The sequence below is a fragment of the Balaenoptera acutorostrata genome, chromosome 20 (genome assembly GCF_949987535.1).
Source record: "Balaenoptera acutorostrata chromosome 20, mBalAcu1.1, whole genome shotgun sequence".
Taxonomy (NCBI): Eukaryota; Metazoa; Chordata; class Mammalia; order Artiodactyla; family Balaenopteridae; genus Balaenoptera; species Balaenoptera acutorostrata.
The window spans coordinates 3107714-3129086 of NC_080083.1; the positions used below are offsets into that span (position 1 = coordinate 3107714).

Consider the following 21373-nt stretch of genomic DNA (forward strand, 5'->3'; position numbering starts at 1 on the left):
ATCTTGTGGCTCTGCATCTCCTGGGACCTTGGATTCCTTTGCTTCTTAGCCTATGAACGGGGAAAGAAAGAGAATGAAGGGTTACATTGGTGCTTTCATGGGCCAGGTCTTCACATAGCCAGAACTCAGACATAAGGCTCTACCTTATGATGGATACAAGGTGGGGGAAATAGAGTTCTTGGCTGGACAACTGATTCCTAGCGTCAGGCTGACACTAAGGACAGGAAGTACAAACTCTTGGTGGACGGCCGTAGGTCTCTGCCTCAGAGATCTTTCCAAGCTGGTAATGCTTCTCTCTCCTTAAAGTCATTCAACAGATACCATGGTGCCTGCAAGGTGAAGATCTAACTTTGCAGCATGAATGTTTTAGGCAGAGAAAACAGGTAGCACAAAGCCCCAGGGTGGGAGTCTTCATGGCTTGGCTTCTACCTGTTTACAAACTCACTTCTCCCTACGACCCTCTCCATCTACCTATGCACACCCTATGTGTTGGCCAAAGTTTTTGAAGTTCTCTGAGTATGTCAGGCTCACCTGCTCTCATTCAGCCTGGCTTCCTGCTACTCATCTTTCAAGAGACTGGTATCTGGTGCTGGCTTCAGTCTTACCTTCAGCTACTCTTGGTTTTATACTTTACACTTCAGCAATATTGAAATAGATTTTAACTTTTAGAATCATGTCATGCTACTTCCTGCTACTTCCTGCTTTTACTCACGTTTCCTATTTTTCTTCCCTTGTCTCCGTAATGCCTACGTGTTATTCAGAACTAAACTCAGGTGCCATTTCCTCCTAGAAGTCCCTCTGATTCTTTCTTCTCCCAGGTGAGCTGGGTGGTCCTCTCTCACAGCATCAGCCACGTCTCTATCAGAGCGAGTGGCACACAGGTTCCCACAGAGTACATTCATGGTCGCCTGGGGCCAGGAAATGGTCCAAGCTAGTGATTCTCAGAGAGAGAGAAGGGGAGAGAGAGACAGGCAGGGAGATAGAGAGGGAGAGAGAGATCTGAGAGGCAGAGGCAGTCCTGGTCGGAGTTTGGGCTTCACTGCCAGGACTCTGTGGAATCCTGGGGGAGGCGTGTCTAGGTTGGGGGGCGACATGGGCCCTGGTGCATGTTTCGGGGAGACCACTCAGGCTGCTGGGTGTATAAAGTAAATCGTACGGAGACTAGGGTAGGAGCGGGGAGGCCAGTCAGAGGTCATGAGAGCATCCTGTGGGTGCGGAGGCAGCTGGGAGCCCGGTGCCGGCTCCCCAGCGCCCAGGTCCTAGCTCCGCCTTGGAGGACGGACGGCTTTGATAAGTCCCTGAGCTCCTCTGCCTCAACTGCACCTCCGTGAGAGGGGAGAAGAGTAGCACTTAAGTCCTGCACTTGTTGGGAGGGCTCAGTGAGTTAATACGTGTAGGACACGGACATCCACGCTGTGAGCTGTTGTTGTTGTTGTTGTTGTTATTATTATTATTATTATTATTAGTTGTTGTTGTTATTATTATTATTATTATTATTATCATCATCACTAGGAGAAGCAGTAGTAGCAGCGGCTGCGGCAGTACTTACCATCATAGTAGAATGGAGAGAAAATGAGGGATTCAGGATACTTCTACAGGCTGAGTTAACATGACTTGATAAATTGACTCATAAAAAAGACTCATTTTTTGTGAAAATGGTTTGTGGGTGGTGCCCTTAAATGAAGTGGGGAAGACCAATGAAGGAGCGGCTTTGGGTGTGTGTGTGTGTGTGTGTATCAGAGCAGGGTAGTTCTGAGCAGTTTTGAACGGGGTGGTTGTGAGGCACCTATAAAACATCTGGGGAGGGTGGGGTAGGACGTCTGAGCCTGGCGTTCAGGGAAGGGCCCAGGGCTGGGGACACACAGGTGGCAGCCACGGCACCATGATGGGGCCCCCCTGGGAGAGGGTGCCGATGGGGAAAGGAAGGGGAGCCCAGGACAGAGCCCCGGGCCTCTCGCTTTGAAGGTGGAGCGGGGGGGGGGGGGGGGGGGGGGGCGGGCTCTGACGAGGAGCCGGAAAGAGCAGGTCATGAGGTGGTGAAACTGGGAGAGAGTGGAGGGATGGGGCTGAGGGAAGGGGGAGTTTCAAGAGAGACCGCGGGTTCCATTGCTGCCAACAGACAAGCCAAGTACCAAATTACAACGTAGGTGATGGAGTTTGGCCACATGGGGGTCATTTGCCAGCGGGACGAATGAAATTTTACTTTATCCGTTGGTAATTCAATTTACAGATCAGCTCAGTTAGAGAATCTGGTTGTATCGTCTCCTTGCTGCCCTTCAAGCATTAGGTGAGGCGGGAGCCCCAGGGGCAGCAGGGCCTCCAGCCCCTCAGAGTGGCCTCCAGGGGGAGCTGCTATGGCCCAGGGCTGGTGGTGCTCCAAGCGAGAAGAAATCCCACTGTTTTCTTGCTCCTGCCTCGGCTTCGGAGTAAAGTTTTAGAACCCGCTTCGGAGTAAAGTTTTAGAAACCACCCGTAAAGGGGGATCGAACTGAGGTGGAAAGAGTCTTTCTAAAACTGGAATCAAAATTTCCACTGACACCAGAGTTTGGTGCAGCAGTTTTGAATCTAGACACACATTCACACACCATTTCTCCGACTTCCCGGGAGCAAATATCAACCTTTCAGCCTTTCTCTGTTATCCAGCGGGAGGGAGGCGGCAGATGGGCACTTTCTTGGGCGCCAGCGTCACCTGGCAGGCTTGTTGAACTACGGGTCCCCGGGCCCCACGCCGGAGTTTCCAATGCACTAGGCCAGGGTGGACCAGGGAAAAAGCATTTCTAACAAGCTTCCGGGTGATGCAGCTGCTGGCCCTTGGACCACCCTTGGTGACCTCTGGGCTGGGTCATATGCTCACTGAGAGCATGGAAGGCATCAGTGGGAGGCATCAGTAAGTACATTTAAATATGCCTTCTGTGGATCCCTTGGGGCTGAAGAGTGGGGTGAGGGCTGTGGTGAGGCTCAGGGACACGCAGGGCGGCCGTCGCCAGCTTTGCTGCTGCCCCTGAGCTCCCTGGCAGCCCCACCAGAGCTTCGTGCGACAAAGCAGCCGTCCTCGGGACTCTGCACCTTCTTGAAGCCTTCCCGACTCGCAGGTTTCCTCCTTCACCTTGACTGTCAGAAACGTTAGCAGTTCAAGTGAGGCCTGCATGTTCGCGGGTGGACTTTAGGCAGAATTTTAGGCAGAGGGACGTGGTGACACAGTGCCCTCTTCCTGGGACCCCCATGTAGCCCTGGGGAAAGCCAGTCCCTCGTCTCCCCGCTCCAGGGCCAGAGGAAATGGGGTGGGGCCCGGCCTGTGGCTTTTGAGAGATGGAGTCCGTCAAGGCTCCATGAAAGCCAGGTGGATGCCGGCGTCCACAGCCCGCCCGGCACACGCGGCCCCAGGTGGCGGGCATTGCGCCATCGCCGTGCACACAGAGCCTCCTCTCTTCCTCGAGGAAAAGTGAACTCTTCCACGCCTGCGCAGCTGAAGGAAATGGAAAGTCCCAGAGCATCCTGAGCCCCTCTGGGTTCCACCAGGTCCCCCCTTTGCCTCTTCCAGCCCCTCCCAAGTTCACAGACATGCAGGCCTCTGCAGGCGGGCAGGGTCCTGCCGGCCAACGGGAGTTCTGGAACCGAGGCCCAGGTTTGAGGCAGGGAAGGGAGAAGCCCCCCGGCCCGGGCTCCAGGCTGGACCACAGCCCCTCCTGGCCCTCCCGCTGTGGCAGCCCTAGCAGAGCCTCGCTGAGAAGCTGCTGATTCCTCCCCGCTGGCTCTACATTCCTGGGTGATGAGGGAGGGATTCCAGTGTTGACTCTGAACAATGTTTTCCTCTGTCTGAACCGACTGGGTGTTAAATTCTTCCAGATTTCTGGCTTCATGTCGCAACTCCAATGGGACAGAAGCAGGTTTACGGCAGTTGGCAAGGGCGTGAGAGCAGGCTCGTCCGGGCACCTTCTGTGTCTAGAATTTCCATGGGAGGATGGAAAGACCGCCAGCCACCCTGTGGGCGCTGCGCCTGCCCGCGAGGGGCTGGTGGCGGCCTCGCCCCAGCTGTGCGCCCTGCCTTTCGCATTTCCCGCCCTAGAGGGCAAAGTGAGCTTTCTCTTCTGAAACGCGGCGGGAAGGGAGAACCAGCTGAGTATTGGAGGCCAGGGCTTGCTGTGTCTTCTCAGCTAAGATAAACCCAGAAGTTGGGCTCATAAGGAATTCATTTGGTGGGATGTTGGGAAACTGGCATGCTGTGTGGGGAAGAGGTCAGCACTGGGGGTTGTGGGGGGGAGGCGGGGAACCCTTATTTTCATAGAGAAATCTAGTGAGATGAGGCCTAGAGAGCTGGGCTGGAAAGACCCCAACACAGCTGGTCGGGTCTCAGAACCGAGCTGGTAGGTGCCTGTGATAACCTGTGACTATTACGGTCATTTATTACTGAGCAGGACGACCACACAACTACACAGGGCCGTGGAGACTCTCTTCTCTTTAGTAAAGATACAGAGACTTTCGGGAAACCAACGGGATCAATTCAAAGATAAAGGCGCTCTTCCCTTCGAGCACAATAACCCGTTCCTTCATTCTTTATCGACGATGACTCGCTCTCTGTGGGGTCCTGGGTGAAGCCCCAGCCTCGGGGCAGCTGCCCTTCAGCCTCTTGAACTGGAAGAGCCCAAATCCACGTCGGGCAGGGGGCAGGTGGTGGCCTTGAAACCCCCGGCCTTCTCACCCTGTGCTCGCAAACCCTGGAATCCTACTCTTGAATCCCTTTTATGGTGTGTGTACGTGTGTGTGTGTGTGTGTGTGTGTGTGAGTGGGTGGGTGCGTGCGTACACACACATGCGCTCATGCACGCACAAGTAGGAGAGAAAGATGGGTGGCCATCCACCCAGGTCCAGAGCCCAAACAGTATTTATGTAGGGGGGTGGATAAAACAGTGGCTTGATAGAACTTGACTTTATAATCTAGCTGCTTTCACAAAGCCATTTTGATGCCAAAGTCATTTTTCCTTGGTCTTAAAAACAAACCACTAAAAGCTCTGCTTCCTGAACCTCTCAAGAATGTGCGGGAAAAGCACCCTGGCACCATCTCTGAGGCCCCGCTTTCCACCCTGCCCCGTCCCTCACTCCGACCCTGACCCCTCCGGCCACAGCAGTGTGTCCACAGTGTTGAGATGGCCTTGTTGAAACTGGCTTTGTTGGAGGATGGCTTCATTTCCGTGGTGTTTGATAGCCATGAATCCTTTACGTGCATGTGTTCCCTTGTAGCAGGAATTGCACTGTCCCCCCTGAGACGGGGGCAGAGCGGAAGGGGGAACCATGCAGAGGAATTGCTCCCATGGCTGGCAGATTCCACGTCTCTGTTCAGTCTCAGGACTAGGCTCCTTCCTGGAAAGTCTGATATGGGCCTTGTACTGGTTATCTCTTGCTGTGTAACAAATTACCCCCAAACTTAGTTCCTTAAAACAGACGTGTTATCTCACAGTGTCTGTGGGTCGAGAATCTGAGTGAGACTTAACTGTGCCTGTATCTCCAGGTCTCTCCATGGGGGTGGGCGCAGTCGTGGTTTTGGCTAGGGCTGCGGTCCCATCCAAAGGGCTAACTTGGGAGGGTCCCCACCCAAGCTCACTCGTGTGGTTATTGACGATATTAAGTTCCTCACAGGTTGTTGAACTAAGGGCCTCAGTTCTTTGCTGGCTGTTGGCTGGAAACGCCCCTCACTTCCTTGCCTCTGGCTTCTCTGTAGGGCAGCTCATAATAGGGCAGCTGGCTTCCCTCAGATAAACAGAGACAGAGACACAGAGAGAGAGAGACAGAGAGAGAGGGAGACAGAGAGCAAGCTCAAGATGGAAGCCAAGGTTTTTGTGTAACCTAATCTGCGATGTGATGTCCCATCACTTGACCACATTCTATTTGTTAGAAGTGAGTCGCTAGATGCAGGGGGAGGGGGTTTCAGAGGATGTGAGTTCCAGGAGGGGGGATCCTTGGGGGCCATCTGGGAGGCTGCCTACCGAGGCCTGTGGGCCCAGTTGCGGTTAAGTCTGTTCAGCCCATGGGCTCTGCCACCCCACACTTATTCTGATAAGCCCGTGGCTGTGAGGGGCAGAGGGAAAGGAGTTCCACGGTCATCCTTGCTCCTCCTGGGGGTAAGACGCAGCATTCTAAAGACTTCTCAGGGGCCAGTGATTCTGAGCTTCTAAACTGGCTACACTTACACTCCACTCTCCCCTCCCGTCCCACCTCCACCCCAAGGAAAGCGAATGAGCCTCAGGCAGCATCCTTACCAGCCACCCCCGCTGTGGTCTCTGCCACTCTCTGGATAAAGCTCTGCGACACTGCTACTCTCTCTGGAACTTACCTAGTTCTTGCCTTGGGTGCGAATGTTACATCGTATTCTTGTTACCAACACGAGCCCCGGTCATACACCCAAGAGGGAAGTTTATACCATTAGTTCAGGATTCCTGGTCTTCTCTACAAAAGCAGATGGTTAGAAAGAGATTACTAGCCATGAAATCCTTCTACCTGAATTAATTGGATCTGAGTAACATCCCCTGAGGCAGGATGTTTCTCACAGAGAAACGAAGTTCGGAAGAATCAAGTAACCTGCTCAAGATTGGACAGAAGAAGTGAAGTTGGTATTTGTTGTTCTCTTTCTGGCTTACTTTGCTTAGTATGATAATCTCTAGGTCCATTCAGTATTCTGTGAATGGACAACCACAATGGAAAAAGATATGAAAAAGAATATATATGGATAACTGAGTCACTTTTCCATACAGAAGAAATTAACACAACACTGTAAATCAACTATACTCCGGTAAAATTAAAACAAACACTCCGCGTCTCCTTTAAGCTGCTCACATACCCAGTTCTCTAGAGTCTTCCCAGCAGGAATCTGGCGAGACTCCTTGGCCCTGGTTTGCTCATTAAGTCATTCTAGGCCGGAGCTGCGGTGGCCCGAGAAGAGAAACGGGGCTCCGCTGGGACCAGGGGTGTCGAAGCTGAGGGTCACCCAGCGGGCACACCCAGGGATGTCACAGACTTAACATGGGGCGTGTGTTCACGTGCGCATGTGCACGTGTGTGTGTGTGTGTGTGTGTGTGTGTGTGTGTGTAGGTCATAGACCCCTCCTCACCCCCGGGGCTCAGGGCCGTGCACCTGTCTGTGCATCTGAACACACGTGGCTGCAGGTGGACCCCGATGCCTCAGAGCTGCCGGCCTCGGGGGTCACCTCCAGAGGGCGTCCTTTCCGTCAGCAGATGGTGTAAGCGGAGCCGTTGGGAGTGGGGCGGATATGGGGGATGAGTGAGACTTTGGGACAGGAGTGTGGCAGCAGCTGTGTGGGGGGCCCCCCACCCTGAGCCCATTCTGCCCCCTCCCCCGCTCCAGCCTCTTCGCGGATGTCGCAGTCCTGCGTGTTAACGAGGGTGAGAACAGTCCAACCGGTCACCCTCACGTGCGCCCGGGCCCCGTGCACCGTGCTTTACACGACACACCTCACGACAGCGTCCTCGTGGCAGGAGAGTTCCTGTCCCTGACCCTATCTTACGGAGGAGATCGTTGAGACTCAGGAGGCTTAGTTACCCCGTCTCGGGTCACACAGCTGAGCAGCAGCTGCCTGTCCTGCACTCATGGTCTTAATTCTATGCTTTACTCCAAACAGTGATTTCAGAGGCAGCCTCGTCCCGTTAGGAACTTTGGCTAATTCTTGTATGTCGCCTTCCGGAGATATTGAAATACATACACAATAAGATCACAGAAACGCGAAAGCAGCAAGGAGAGAGCTGGTTTTCCGGCAAGGCTGCACGAGGGCGGGTCGGCAGGGCCGGGCCTTCGCTGGGAGAGAGCGTCCACCCAGCACACGCCGTGGAGGGCCCGTTCCCGGCTTGCAAAAGTATTCCATGCATCCCTCCACCGTGCCAAAGACACACATTAAAGCCCTTGTTTAACTGGATTTCTGACTCAACAAAAACTCCTTTTGTCAGTACCTCAGAATTTCCTGGCATGTTACCCACACATATTTTCTGTGTGGATGGCAGTTACGGGTCGCTGTGCACTATTTGTGTATATTTGTGCCTAGAAAGATTCATTTGAAACGAGTAGCACAATATTTCTCCCTGATTTCAAAAGACCTCTTTCTTGATCTCTGGGGAACTGATCATTGCTTTTTTTTTTTTTTTTAAACATCTTTATTGGAGTATAATTGCTTTACAATGGTGTGTTAGTTTCTGCTTTATAACAAAGTGAATCAGTTATACATATACATATATCCCCATATCTCCTCCCTCTTGCGTCTCCCTCCCTCCCTCCCACCCTCCCTATCCCACCCCTCTAGGTGGTCACAAACCATCGAGCTGATCTCCCTGTGTTCTCTTTTAACCATAGGCAACAGTTTCCTGTATATTCAACTGTTCATTTTCCCTCAAACCATCCATGGTAGTTACATGATAGTATATTTTGCCAGTTTGCCTTCCTCAAACTGTTTTTTCAGAAACCCTGTGAAATGAGCCACGCCAGGGACTTTCAGAAGCTTCCATGCGGGAGAAGTGGGGACCAGAGGCGGTCAGAACGAGGTGAGCAAGCCCAGGGAGAGAGACCCCTATACCAAGTCATCACAATGGGATAAAAGGCTCTGGTAGATGAGGCACAGATAGGACACTTGGGAGGACAGAGGAGGGGCAGGTGTAAGCCCACCTAGGGGGCTGGTCGGCCTCCCAGAAGAAGTGTCGTTGGAACAGTCCTGGAAGGAGAGACAAAGGGACTAGAGAGGGGGGCCACATGTCTAAATGTATAATCATTCTGAGGGAAGAAAAGGCCATTTCATCCACTAAGAGCAGATAGCCGACCCCCCAGTTGCCGCGTCTGGCGGTGGTGACATCTGCCATGTCTGGTAGGTGCACAGGGGACGGAGCACGTGTTGGACCAGGTGGGAAAGGAAATGGAGGTTCTGAGGAAAATCGGAGTAGAGCTTGAGTTGGAATTTGGTCCGTTCAGGCCCCGTGGACTTCCCGTGTTAGACAGGGTTTCAGTGAAGCCTGAACCCTGGACTTGGTGGCCCCAAGCTACTGCCTTGTTGCTCTTTTCTGGGCACTTCCCATGCAGTGTCTCATTCAGTCTTCATAATAATCCTACAAAGGAGAGGGGTGTCATTCGCACTTTGCCTATGGAAAAACCTAAAGCTCCGAGAGAGGGGGGAAGTGATTTGCCCAGTTAAAGGCAGTAAGTGACAGCGCTGGGAAGTAAGCCGAGGCCTTTCCATGCACCATGTCTGTTCCTCCTATTTATTAGGTCATGTTCCATGTTTTGCCATCTGACCTCTCGTCGTGGCTGTTATCAAGTCAGCCAGCTCATGGTTTCCTCTGGGTCCTGTACAAGGGGAGCTGCCTGGTGTTTGGATTCCTAATAATCCTTAGAGATTCTGGGGAAATTGCTGTGGCAACTGCAGTGACATCCTTTAATCTAACGATCCAAGTGCCTGGGGACAGAGCAGTGGATGCGATGGGTGAAATCCCTGTTCTGTGGAAATTAAACAAATGAGTAAATCATGAGACGTGTCGGTCAGGGATAGTGCTACACAGAGGATTAGAACGGGAGCCAGAGTAGTGACTGCGGGCTGTTTCAGGCTGTCCTGAAGTCGTCACTGAAGAATGCATACTTAGCTGCGTCCTGACTCCTAGGAAGGAAAACCGTGCGAAAATCAGGGAAGGTGCGTCCCAGGCAGGATGAGCAGCTGGAGAAGGACCCGGACGTGGGAAGCTTGGTGTGTTTGAGACGAGAAGGAGGCCCCTGTGGTCGGGGGCAGTGAAGGCTGTCAGGGTGGTGGTGGGGGGCTAGACCAAGGGGAGCTTTGTAGGTCAAGGGAAGGGATTTGCCTTGTGTCCTAAGTGGGACGGGAAGCCATTGGAGTGTTGGCAGTGGGATAATCTCATCTGATTTATGTTTACAAATGATCACTCTGGGTCCCCTGGGGAGAAGGCCTAGCAGGGAACAAGAGTAGAAGAGAAGCAGGGAGACCAGTCAGCCGGTAGGCAGCTGTTGATTCTCGGCTAAGGATGGAGAGGTCGGGAAGTCAGGTAATGGGAGAGGGTGATGGTGGGGGCAGTGGGTAGGGGGCAGGGTGATAGATTGCATGTATTCAGCGAAGCAGCAAGAGGAATCAGGCAACCCTGATTTTTTTTTTTTTTTGGCCGCACCCTGCAGCACGTGGGATCTTAGTTCCCCGACCAGGGATCGAACCTGCGCCCCCTGCGTTGGAAGCGCGGAATCTTACCACTGGACCCCAGGGGAGTCCCAACCCCAGTTTTTGAACTGGGCAATTCGGTGAATGGTGGTGCCTCTCTCTGAGATGGAAAAGACCAGAGAGGAACGTTTTAGGGAGTAAGGCCAAGAGTTCCTTTTGAGCCGTGAAAACGTTGAGATCCTATTAGACACACCAGTGAAGATGTAAAGACGGCAGCTAGGACGTCTAGGTGTGGACTTTAGGGAGGGGGTCAGGCTGGAGTGAAGACTCGGCAGATAGATGAGGTGCCAAGCCACAGAAGCGATGGACGTCCCTTGGCACCTGAATTTGGGGTGAAAGAAGGAAGGAGGAGTTGAATTTCTACTTTGAGCATCGGGAAGGATGCTGATGCCGTTGACAGAAACAGGGTGTGGAGACAGAGGAGGCGTCTGTGGACCTGTGGGGTGGCAACCGCTACTGACTTCAGTCTTGAACAAGTTTGAATTTGATGGAAATACAAGTGCTTAGAGGAAGTTGTTTAATAAGCAGTTAGAAACAAGGGTCTAGTCTCAGAGGAGAGATGGGTCCCAGGAGCATGTTTTGATTCATTGTCAAGGTCCCCGTGGAAGTGAGGATACAGAGTGATAAGGCTCAGGTGGAAAGATTAATTTTGACCAAATTCAAAAGAAAATGAATCATCATTCAGGATGCCAACATCTTAATTTATAACGGGACCTGTACCTATGAGTTACTTGGGTTGTTGATTTTTAGAAGATTGCTGAGAGCTCAAGAGCAAAAGGGGACCCCTTTAATCAACTCAGATAGCCAACGAGCCCCCCTTCTTTTCGGTCACTTCTCAGAGAACCAGCTCTGCCCTTCCCAAGTCCCTGCTCCCTCGCACAGTGTGGAGGAAACGTGCAAACTGTGGAAGGATCTTTCCCACACATCCTTGCTTTCTTAGTAGAAAATATGGGACACAATTCGACAACTTCTTGATGGCTCAGGGACCTCACTGAGGGCCTCTGTGCTTTTTATTGGCTGTGGTCGTGCTGGGACAGCCTCGTCACGGGGGGGGCTGGGGCGGGGAGTTGAGGCTGGTGGCCCTTCACCAAGTGGCCTGCGCTTCTTGTGCTTTTATAGGAACTTGGTTTCCTTTTCGAAGTTCTTTCATTCCCTCCATGGTCGCACGGTGTCTGGACCATCGGCTGGAGTATTTCATCCCTCCTGGCTGGGAGAGGGTTGTTGTGTGGCCTTCGCTTGGCTCCTATGCCTGGGGCCCTAGGGACCCACCCCTTGAAAGTTTAGAGAGTATTTTCCATTGATCCCATTGCTGTTTCCCTGCTAGCACATCCAATCTTAACAAAGCATCACACAGCACAGGAATTCAGTATTTTGTAATAACATATATGTGTGTGCGTGTGTGTGTATGTGTATGTGTCTGTGTATATATATGTGTGTACATACATATATACACATATATACACATATACATGAGTATATACATACACATGCACACACGTATACACATACATGTATATATACACACATATATACACACACATATACGTACATATATACATGAGTATATACATACACACGCATACACACATACATATACATACACATATACACATACATGTATATACACACATATACACATAGACATATATACATGTATGTATGCATACACATGTATACATATTTACACACGCATATACATACACATACATATATGTATATGCACGTACACATATACACATACATCATATATATTCTGTTATATATATAAAACTGTTATATTCAGTTGTATGTATATATACATACATATAAAACAGAATCACTGTATACCTGAAACTAGCACAACATTGTAAATCAACTATACTTCAATTAAAGGAAAAACCTAAATATCTGTGCAAAAATAACCCCCAAAACAAAGCCTCACAGAGCATAGCGTGCTTTTCGGGTGATTTCCCTGTGCACAGCTGGTCTTGGCCTCAGGGAGCTGATTCTCTCTAACTTCTTCCCTGACCTTCTATGACGGTGGCATCTGGGGCTTTAGCTGTGGTTCTCCTGCCTGAGGTCGGCTTCACTTTGCCAGTCGCGCACAGACTCTGTTTTAGCTTCTGGCCTCATCAGTGTGGAATGTGCTGCAGTAAACGATGGCCCTTGGAGCTGGTAGGAACCCTAGAGACCGTGGTGGCAAATATCCTGCTGCTCAGGGAGGATAGGGGATCAGGGAGGACACTACCCACCTCCCAGGACTGAGAGGGGAGGGGCTTTGGTGGTACCGAGAACTTTGGGAGACCAGAAACCTTCAGTGGCCAACATTTTCCGAGCACCTTGCGATGCACAGGTTTATAAAAGCAGGAGGGCACCACGGAGCTCTTCATCTTTCACAGTCACTGCTCATCACTCATAGTGGCTAAAGTTAAAAATACGAACGGAGGAATGATTAATAATATGATTAATAATGGTTCATTCATTTGATGGATGACTAAGCAGAGGAATCTCTAAGACCACAAGGGTAGATAGTTTACTGTTAGAGCAAAAAATGATGGATTCAAAGACGAAAGTATGTTTTGTGCCCATAACCATGTTAGAACTAGGTGAGAGCACATAGGTCAGAGTCGTGTGATGGTAATGGGATTGTGAGATTAAAACATAGCATTTCCAAACTTTCTCTAATGCTGATTTATAATTCCCGTTATGGGAAGACATACAAATAGGGACTTCCTTAGTGGGCCAGTGATTAGGACTTTGTACTTCCACTGCAGGGGCTTGGGTTCGATCCCTGGTTGGGGCGCTAAGATCCGGAAAACCTCTCGGCCAAAAAAAAAAAAAAAGAAAAGAAAAAGAAAAAGAAATACAGCAAAATGCAGCTGACCATCATTGACACGACATATGCCTTGAGTTGCTTTTCTGGGAAAGGGGATGATTTGCTCTATTTCCTGCTCACAATCTGCTAGTGAACGTGGGGCTGGTGATGTGGGAAGGAGTGTGGGACTCCAGTTATTGAACAGGGTCGTCTTTGCACGGCTTTGATTTCAGCCTCCTTCACTCCATCTTCCAACTTTACCGGTGCCAAGTATCCATCTACGCAGCTTTTCTTCCTTTGCTTCATCCCCAAACGTCGCATCTTCCTTTTGTTTCATTTCCATTTTGTAAGCTGTTTTAGGACTGAAATTATTGCTGAGTATGAATGAAGAGATTCAGGACAAGGTACAGCCAAAGTCAAACCCTCAATTTTCACAAGGGTGGTTTATCTAGATCGTGGTTCAGCTGCGGACAACTCACCCCAGACAGTTGGGAGTTTGATTTCATTGCAATTTGTGTTTACGGGTGACCCGGGAGTTGGGTGCAAAGTGTGATGCCTGGATTTTCTCACATCCTGGCACGACCTGGGATAAAGCCTGACGCTGAGGCCAAGCTGTCGATGTGTTGATGGGATAATTGAACCCTGCAGAAGGCAGCCACAGCCACTTTAGTTCTTTGCTTCTAGGCAGAGTCTCAAATGCAAGTCACTTCTTTTTTTTAAACAAGATGAAGGATTTTAATATGTTTAAAGCAAAGTTTAAGAAAATAATCAGGTGGAACAAGGCCTTATGAAGAATTCCCCAATTAAGAAAAATATATACAGGTAAACAGGCAGAAAACTCAAATTAATACAAGGATAAAAAAATAAAATTTTGCTCCTAATTATTACCTACAATATTGTTTTGTAAAAGAAAGCATTGTTTCTAGGATTTGCTTGAAATTTCTTTTATATTTTTTCTTAAAGATATTTTAAATGTAAGTAATATATGCCATGTTAAAAATTCACACTTTTCATTAAGGGATGAAATGAAATTTGAATTCCCTCCTTCGCTCTCTGGTCCCCTGGTCCCTGACCTGAAGGTAACCAATGTTAGCAGTTAGCAAGTCACCTTCTTCAAAGCAAACACTGGCCCGGGTTGCTAGTGCTTTGAGCGTCGTAAAAGGGGGTGGCCGGGCCCACTGACTGCGGCCAGCCCTGGGAGATGCCTGTCTGTTTCCCTCATTGTTCCCGAGGAGCAGGACTTCCTCTTTCTGACTGATTACACATTGTGACTCCACAGATTTTCATGGTCCCTTTACTCCTGAGCCAGCTGTCAGGCAGAGACAGGGTCTCCGAGCACAAACTGCTTGAAGCCTTTCATGTCTGGTTTCCTGAGGACGAAAAGGCAGGGCTAGTTCTTGCTGCCGGTTTTTTCATCTCTTTCCTAGCGGTCTAGCCTATCAGTACCCGGCTGCCCCAAAATGGCCATGGAAGGAAAAGGCTGAAAAGCTCTCCTCTGATCAGGCCTGTTGGACTTGTTTTGGAAATTACATTAAAAAATTTGAAACTTGATCTCTAGACACTTACGGCCATGGGTGCTTTTAGCCTAACGGGTCTTTGTATTACATCTTAAAGTGGGAATTTTAGTATTTATAATTGAACATTCCTCAGGTAAATATAAAATTCAGATTCGTAGTTTTACCCGGTGCCCAATGCTTCTTCCTGTAACGCGTTTGTCAAGTGTTTATCCAGCCAACTCAGCATCGCGGTTCCTGTGCAGAATCCATGCCGCTTGGAAACAGCCTGTGTGGTCCGCACACAGAGGAGAATGTGGGCTCCGAGCAGAGATGCAGTTCACTCGGGATTTGAGACCCTCGAGGCCTGCCGTCCACCACCCCCGTCCTTCAGGACTCAGCACGATCATCTTCTCTTCTTGAACCTGTTTCTTGCCATCCCTCCCCACCCAGGCTGAGTTAGGAAGCCTGTGGTCTGTCTCCTCACTGGGCAGGGAGCCCCTTGAACCAAGGCTCGGTCTCATTCTGCTTTGGGCCTGGTACGTGCAGGCACTGGACACCTGTCTGCAGAGTGGCCAAGGGGACTTGTTCTGGTCTCTACAGGAATTTCTCTGCTTTTGTTTCTGATGACTCAGGTGGCATGCATTAGTCTTTTTGATCTGTTGTCAGCATGGGAAACGAACGTGCCTTGTGGACCCTTGGCACTGAGAAGGGTAGACCCCCCGAGGCAAGAGGTGAGCATGGAGAACCCCCAGCGGGTTCTGCGTGAGCGCGGGACCCGCACCTCTTCGAGGTGCAGTGTTTGGAGCTCGGCGTAGATTTGCGGGATGCCTGCGTGCATGAGTGAACTGATGTCGTGCGGCCGTGGGTACTTGAACTCTGTTTCCACTTTTGTGTCCCTCACAGTCCGTGCATAATCACTAGAGAATATGGAGGGTACAGAAAGGTTCTCAAGAAGCGGCGTGTCCCCTCCCTCCCGCCACAACGGTGAATCGGTGATGCCAGGTCTGTGTTAGAAGACCATCCCTTCTCATGAGACTCCCATCTCCCACCCCCCCCATGGTGTGCTTGGAGATCGTTGCCCCCCCCCAGAAAGAGGCATGGTGTGTATCAGCTACCAAAGCTGCCCGTCATGTGCAACTTGGCTTTTTAACAGAGCTCAGTAATGGGCTTGTTCCTCCTCTCCCTGGAGTGTGTGTGTTTGCGGAAGAGAAGGTGGCCAGCACGTTGTCCCATAGTGAGGGGCGAGGGGACACCGACTTGCCCCTCCCCACCCCGCTCCCCTCTGCGTTAACAGCTCTGGAATTCTCAGGGCTCCCTAGCGTCAAATCATGATCTCATGGCGGCCCCCTGGAGCCCATCAGTTCCATGGTCTCCGGGGACGGGGCAGGGTGAAGAGGTGGAGAGAGTCGTGATAGGGGTGGCGCTCGTGGAGGCCTCCTGGAGCCCATCAGTTCCATGGTCTCCGGGGACGGGGCAGGGTGAAGAGGTGGAGAGAGTCGTGACGGGGGCTGGCGCTCGTGGCGGCCCCCTGGAGCCCATCAGTTCCGTGGTCTCCAGGGACGGGGCAGGGTGAAGAGGTGGAGAGAGTCGTGACGGGGGTGGCGCTCACGGGAGGTCTGTCGGGGGCACTGGGCTTCCCCAGGCCTGCAGCGCGGGGAGGGGGTTGAAGCGTGCGCTCGGCCTGTAAGATGCGGGCGCCGCTCGGGATGCAGATCGGCACAGACACCCCACGTGGTACCAGGTTGATTCATGCCCGGCTCCTAGAGATAAGCCTCCCAAGGCCCTTCTGGCCTAAGTGGAAGCTTCCTCTTCACCCCAGATAAATGAGTAGTAGCCAGAGGGCAGATAAGGAAAGAGCGGGCAGGGGAGGAAACAGGAGGTTGAGGAGGGTAACACGCAGAGGTGAAAAGAAGCTCTGCGTCATCTTCCTGTTGGGGAAAATGTGGTTCTCCCTCGGGGGCCAGACAAGCTCCCCGGATGGTTCAGGGAGAAAAGTGAGAGGAGACGCAAGCAAGACAAGATGCCTGCAGGTTAGAGCAGAGCAGAGAGGACAGAGGGAAGTGGGTCTGCTTTCCAGGGAGTGCTGGGCCCTCGCATTGGCTTGGCTCTTCTGGGTATGGGCACCTTCGTGAGGCCAACCTTCCGAGGCTGATTCTGGAAGAAGTGAGTCATTGAAGACCCAGCTATACCCTGAGCAAGTTTGTCCCTCTGTCCACTTATGTCAGAACATTCTCTGATGCTCAGGGTTCCAAAACAAGGGCTGGCGAGGACTTCGTTTCAGAGTTCTCCCAACCGTTTCCCTGGTTACTAGTTCCCTGAGATGCCCTTCCCAGTGAATGAATGAATGAATGAATGAATGATTCCCTGTCATATGAGGTTAGGGGATGCTGCATCCCGGTCTCCCTTTGGAGAGTTACAGAACAAGTCAGCCTATCACAGGCTCTGAAATTCCTGCACTAAAGGAATTTAACACGTCGTCTTTCAAGCCAACTGGACTGCGGACAGGCTTGCTGTATTTCTATTGCAAAACCACACAGACTATGTGGATGGGGCCCCCTGGATTAAACAATATATGCAACCTTAGAGGGTGGTCTTTGCCATGGACTTTTTCCCTCCTTTAAGTAACACCTCTTAACATCTTGAGAGATTCCTGCATTCTCTGGGAGCACAGCTCAGGAGACACTGGAGTAAGATACTGTCTTGCCCATCAGGGGTGTGCAAACAGCACTACTTTCACAGCATTTGTGGGGCAAACAGTCTGAGTGGGGTGGACTCGTGCCCACTCATCCAATCAGTCCTGCCTGGAACCCACAAAATCCTTTTGCAGGATGGTTTTCCAAGATAAGGATGCAGCTTGTGGCCACAGATAGAGCGTGAATTAGTTCTGCACCAAAGCACCATCCTCAGCCCCAGTGTTCTTAGCTCAGCACTTTAAGACACTGGTTCTTTGGTCTCAGTGATTCCCATATAGGCAGGTGGTGGTGAGAATGCTCCAGGGTCCTTTAAAATGCTTAAAGCCCACTGATATGCAGTCCTGAACATACATAACAAAGAATCCTTGAATATAGTCTGAATTGAATGTGTAAATTCTTAAATCTGTGCCTTAGAACTTTAAAAGGACTGAAGTGACCTCCTGGACCTGTTTCCTATCTCTGAAATAGTTAAAACCCTATAAATCTTCAGTGTTTTCTTTCTGGTTTAGATTCTACGATAGCGGTTCGCAAACCTTGCTGCACGTTAGAATCAAGCTTTTAATTCCGCTGCCTGTGTTGTATCCTATTGCAATTAGATCACAATATGGTGGGGTGGAGGCAGGGTGGAGCCAGGTATTTGAATTTTTTTAAAGATCCCCAGTAATCCCCACAGGCAGCGAAACTGGGGGCACTGATGTAGAAGCACTTTATTTTTATTATAACATTTTATTATAACGACCACGCCTCTGTGAGAGAAGCAGGACAGGAGCTCGTCCTCATCTCGTAAGTGAGGTAACAAAAGGTCGTACGGAGTGAAGAGACATGATCCAGGTCACAGATCAGGTTCCAGACAAGTGTCATTCCTTACTTGGGCCAAACCCGGCCAATCAGACTAGATTCTGGGGATGTTGGGATATGAGACTCGGGGGTGGGTGGGAGGAACTGGGCTTGAAAACCCAGAGGATTGAACATGGGCCTTTGTGCCTGAAGGAGAAACAAGAAAACCCCTTCAGTGTCATGCCTCCTGCCCCAGCAATGCTGCCTCTGTCTGGGGACCGCCGGTCTGCGTTTCATTTCTAGGGACACAGAATGGACCCTGCGTGCCAGAGCTGGAGGAAACTATCAGAGCCCACAGCTTGTCTTCAGACTTAACGTCGACTATTTCTCTCCTTTGATTTTCTATTTTTTTTATAAAGTTATTTATTTTATGTATTTACTTTTGGCTGCGTTGGGTCTTTGTTGCTGCGCGCAGGCTTTCTCTAGTTGTGGCGAGAGGGAGCTACTCTTCGTTGCGGTGCACGGGCTTCTCACTATGGTGGCTTCTCTTGTTGTGGAGCACGGGCTCTAGGCGTGTGGGCTTCAGCAGTTGTGGCACGCGGGCTCGGTAGTTGTGGCTCATGGGCTCTAGAGTGCAGGCTCAGTGGTTGTGGCGCATGGGCTTAGTTGCTCCGTGACATGTGGGATCTTCCCGGACCAGGGCTCGAACCCATGTCCCCTGCATTGGCAGGCAGGTTCTTAACCACTGCGCCACCAGGGAAGTCCCTTTCCTTTGATTTTTAAACAAGTCCTCCCCGTGAGTTTTGAGGCTGTCTCGGACATTCCCGCCCTTGATTTTACAGTATCCTAGTCTCTGCATCGGCAGGTGTGAGAAAACCTACCAGTCTGTGGAATTGTCCTATCACCATGGAGGCTGTTATGGGGGCAGCGGGATGGGGCAAGGGGCTCTGAGGGGGATGCTGTTGACACAAACGATTCACTAGTAACTGTGCTTCTTTGAAGCTTCAGGGCTCATAAACTAGAGGCTTAGAAGCAAGGATGAATGATCCCACATCCCCCAAATATCGCCGGCTCAGAGCATTTTTCCACCGTCTGACATGATTGATTAATCCTATTGTATGTATGGGGAGAAGTACTCACATTTCTTTCTTTTTTAAAAAAAATACACTTATTTTTATTGTATAATTCAATGTTTTTTTGTTCGTTTGTTTTTGTTTTGTTTTGTTTTTGCCGCACCGCATGACTTGCGGGATCTCAGTTCTCTGACCAGGGATTGAACCCGGGCCACGGCAGTGAAAGCACCGAATCCTAACCACTAGGCCGCCAGGGGACTCCTGGTACTCACGTTTCTAATAGCCCTACAAATGTGTAGGATAAGCCAGGAATTCCCTTTGGTTGGAGGTGGGCAAGCAAGGACGGTGACCACTTGCATGACATACTACTCTGTGTTGCTGGGGACTTGGAATGGATGGCCTGATATTCTGAGATTCTAGGTCTTAGAAGGAGAAATAAGATGCTTCAACTTCCATTTTATCATTATTATTATTACATGAAACTCTCTCTAGCTTAGAGGACTATTTGAGCATTATTTCTTCCCTAGCTTCAGAAAAATGATATTGTGAATTCTCCTAAAAACGTATTGTCATGAAAGATTGCCACTGAGACTTAGCAGTAAGGAGTCCGTGAGGCCTGGATCTGACTAGGTTTGACAAAAACTCGCTTTTTTTTTTAAGAGTTTGAATGAACCTTTAGGATGCTATGCTTCGTCAGGTATATTATAATAAAACACTGACATTGGGAGTGATTTACTTATAAATGCAGTGGCGTTGAAGGTGACCCCTGTCAAGAGCTCGCTCCCTTGCCTTCCACAGTGGTTCCTCGATGAGGAGGGAAAAGGGGTGGAAAGTCTGGCAGTCGCTCACCTGAGGGCCGTGTTTCCCACCTGCACAAGCCGGTCCTCGTGTATGTTGCAGCCAAAAGAAAGATTTAGAGCTTATTCAGCCTCAACCAGGGCCACGCACAGTAGGTGCTCAAACCAGCAGCGGCGCCCGGGAGTGACTTAGAAATGCAAGTTCTCCGGTCCCCAGAGCTGCTGTGAAGTCTGCATCCCTGGGGCGGGACCCCGCGGCCGTGTTTTCCCAGGCTCTCCCGGGGTTCAGTGCTCACAGAGGTGGAGTGGCGTGGCCCTGGACCGATGGTTCTCAAAGTGGGGTCTCCCGGCCACCGCTCCCCACCTCACCCGTGACCTCGTCAGAAGCCACCCGGTCTCTTAGTCCTTGGACGTTGGCAGGAGGCAGTGGACACACTCCCTGGCACTTTCCAGTGTTCGCAGATGAACCTGTAAAGTAATCCATTCTCCGATAAGCACAGAGTCTTAACCACTGGACTGCCAGGAAAGTCCATGTCTCCCAACTTCGGATTTGATGTTATTCCCACTGAATACAGGGGATGGAAGGGCTATCACGCATGACGGGGAGAAATCCAACATGTAGTTCCAATACCCTCCGACCCTTAAAGAATGGAATCATTGGCCGCGAGTGCCTCTAAATTGCCCGTGTTTCTCTTTGCCGGTAGAACTGACAGAAAACATCAGGCTTCCGGTGAATCTGCTTGAGAAACATGACCTGTGGCCCGCCTATGTCACGTACACATCCCCGCTGGTGAAAAGACTGATTGAGAAAAGCAAAGCCAGAGACCTGGAACGCTTGCAAACAGCCGAGGAGAGCCGGCCGACATGCAGGCAGAGCAAGCCTCCCAGCGTCACCCAGCTGAAAAGGAGAAAGTCCTCCAAGCCCTCAGGCAACATGACGTTCAAGGACGTGAGGTCAGAGACCACGCTCTCGGGGTGGGGCCCTTTCCCCATGTCGGCCACGGGTCCCCCCGTGGTTCCAGAGCGCACCCGCTTCCACGCGGATGCCAGGGCAAGTCCCACCGCCGACTACAACAAGATCATCTTCTCCCGGAAGCCGAGGACGAGGATGCTTCCATACCGCCCACTGCTGGCCGGCGAGGAGAAACACCCTGACGTTTAACGGGGAGTCCCTGCAGCCGCCCCCCAAGCTTGTACAGCAGTTAAGGGCCATTTGCCACACATTTCATGAAGGCCTTTGCGTTGGGACTTGCCTCTGCTCAGGCAGAGGTCGGCTGAGATCAACCAGATGGAATGTGGGCCATGGAGGGGGTGAGGGCACCCCGTCTGGCAGTGCAGTCCTGCGCGGGCGGGAAGCCCCAGGCGCTAGATCCTGCCATAGATGCTTAGGACCCAGCTGGGGGTGAATCAGTCCTGGTCCAGGCAGGAGACAGCAATCACACCAGAGATCCTTTGATAGAAAGAATTTCTAGCCAGGTAGCTGCAAAGGCAGGAAGAGGGCACAGAGATGTGGATGGAGGCGGCGCCCGCAGGAAGC

At 51.0% G+C, this 21373-nt stretch overlaps 1 protein-coding gene across 1 annotated transcript in view; it reads left to right on the top strand.

Moving 5' to 3' along the window:
* Positions 1 to 20998, top strand: part of CDRT4 (CMT1A duplicated region transcript 4) — a gene marked incomplete at its 5' end in the record, with an annotated part of 70337 nt that extends 49339 nt beyond the window's left edge. Inside the window, one exon of the mRNA XM_057536172.1 lies at positions 20541 to 20998. Within this exon, the coding sequence (XP_057392155.1) occupies positions 20541 to 20998 (458 nt within the window). The remainder of the gene's footprint in view (positions 1 to 20540) is intronic.
* Between the last annotated feature and the right edge of the window lie 375 nt (positions 20999 to 21373).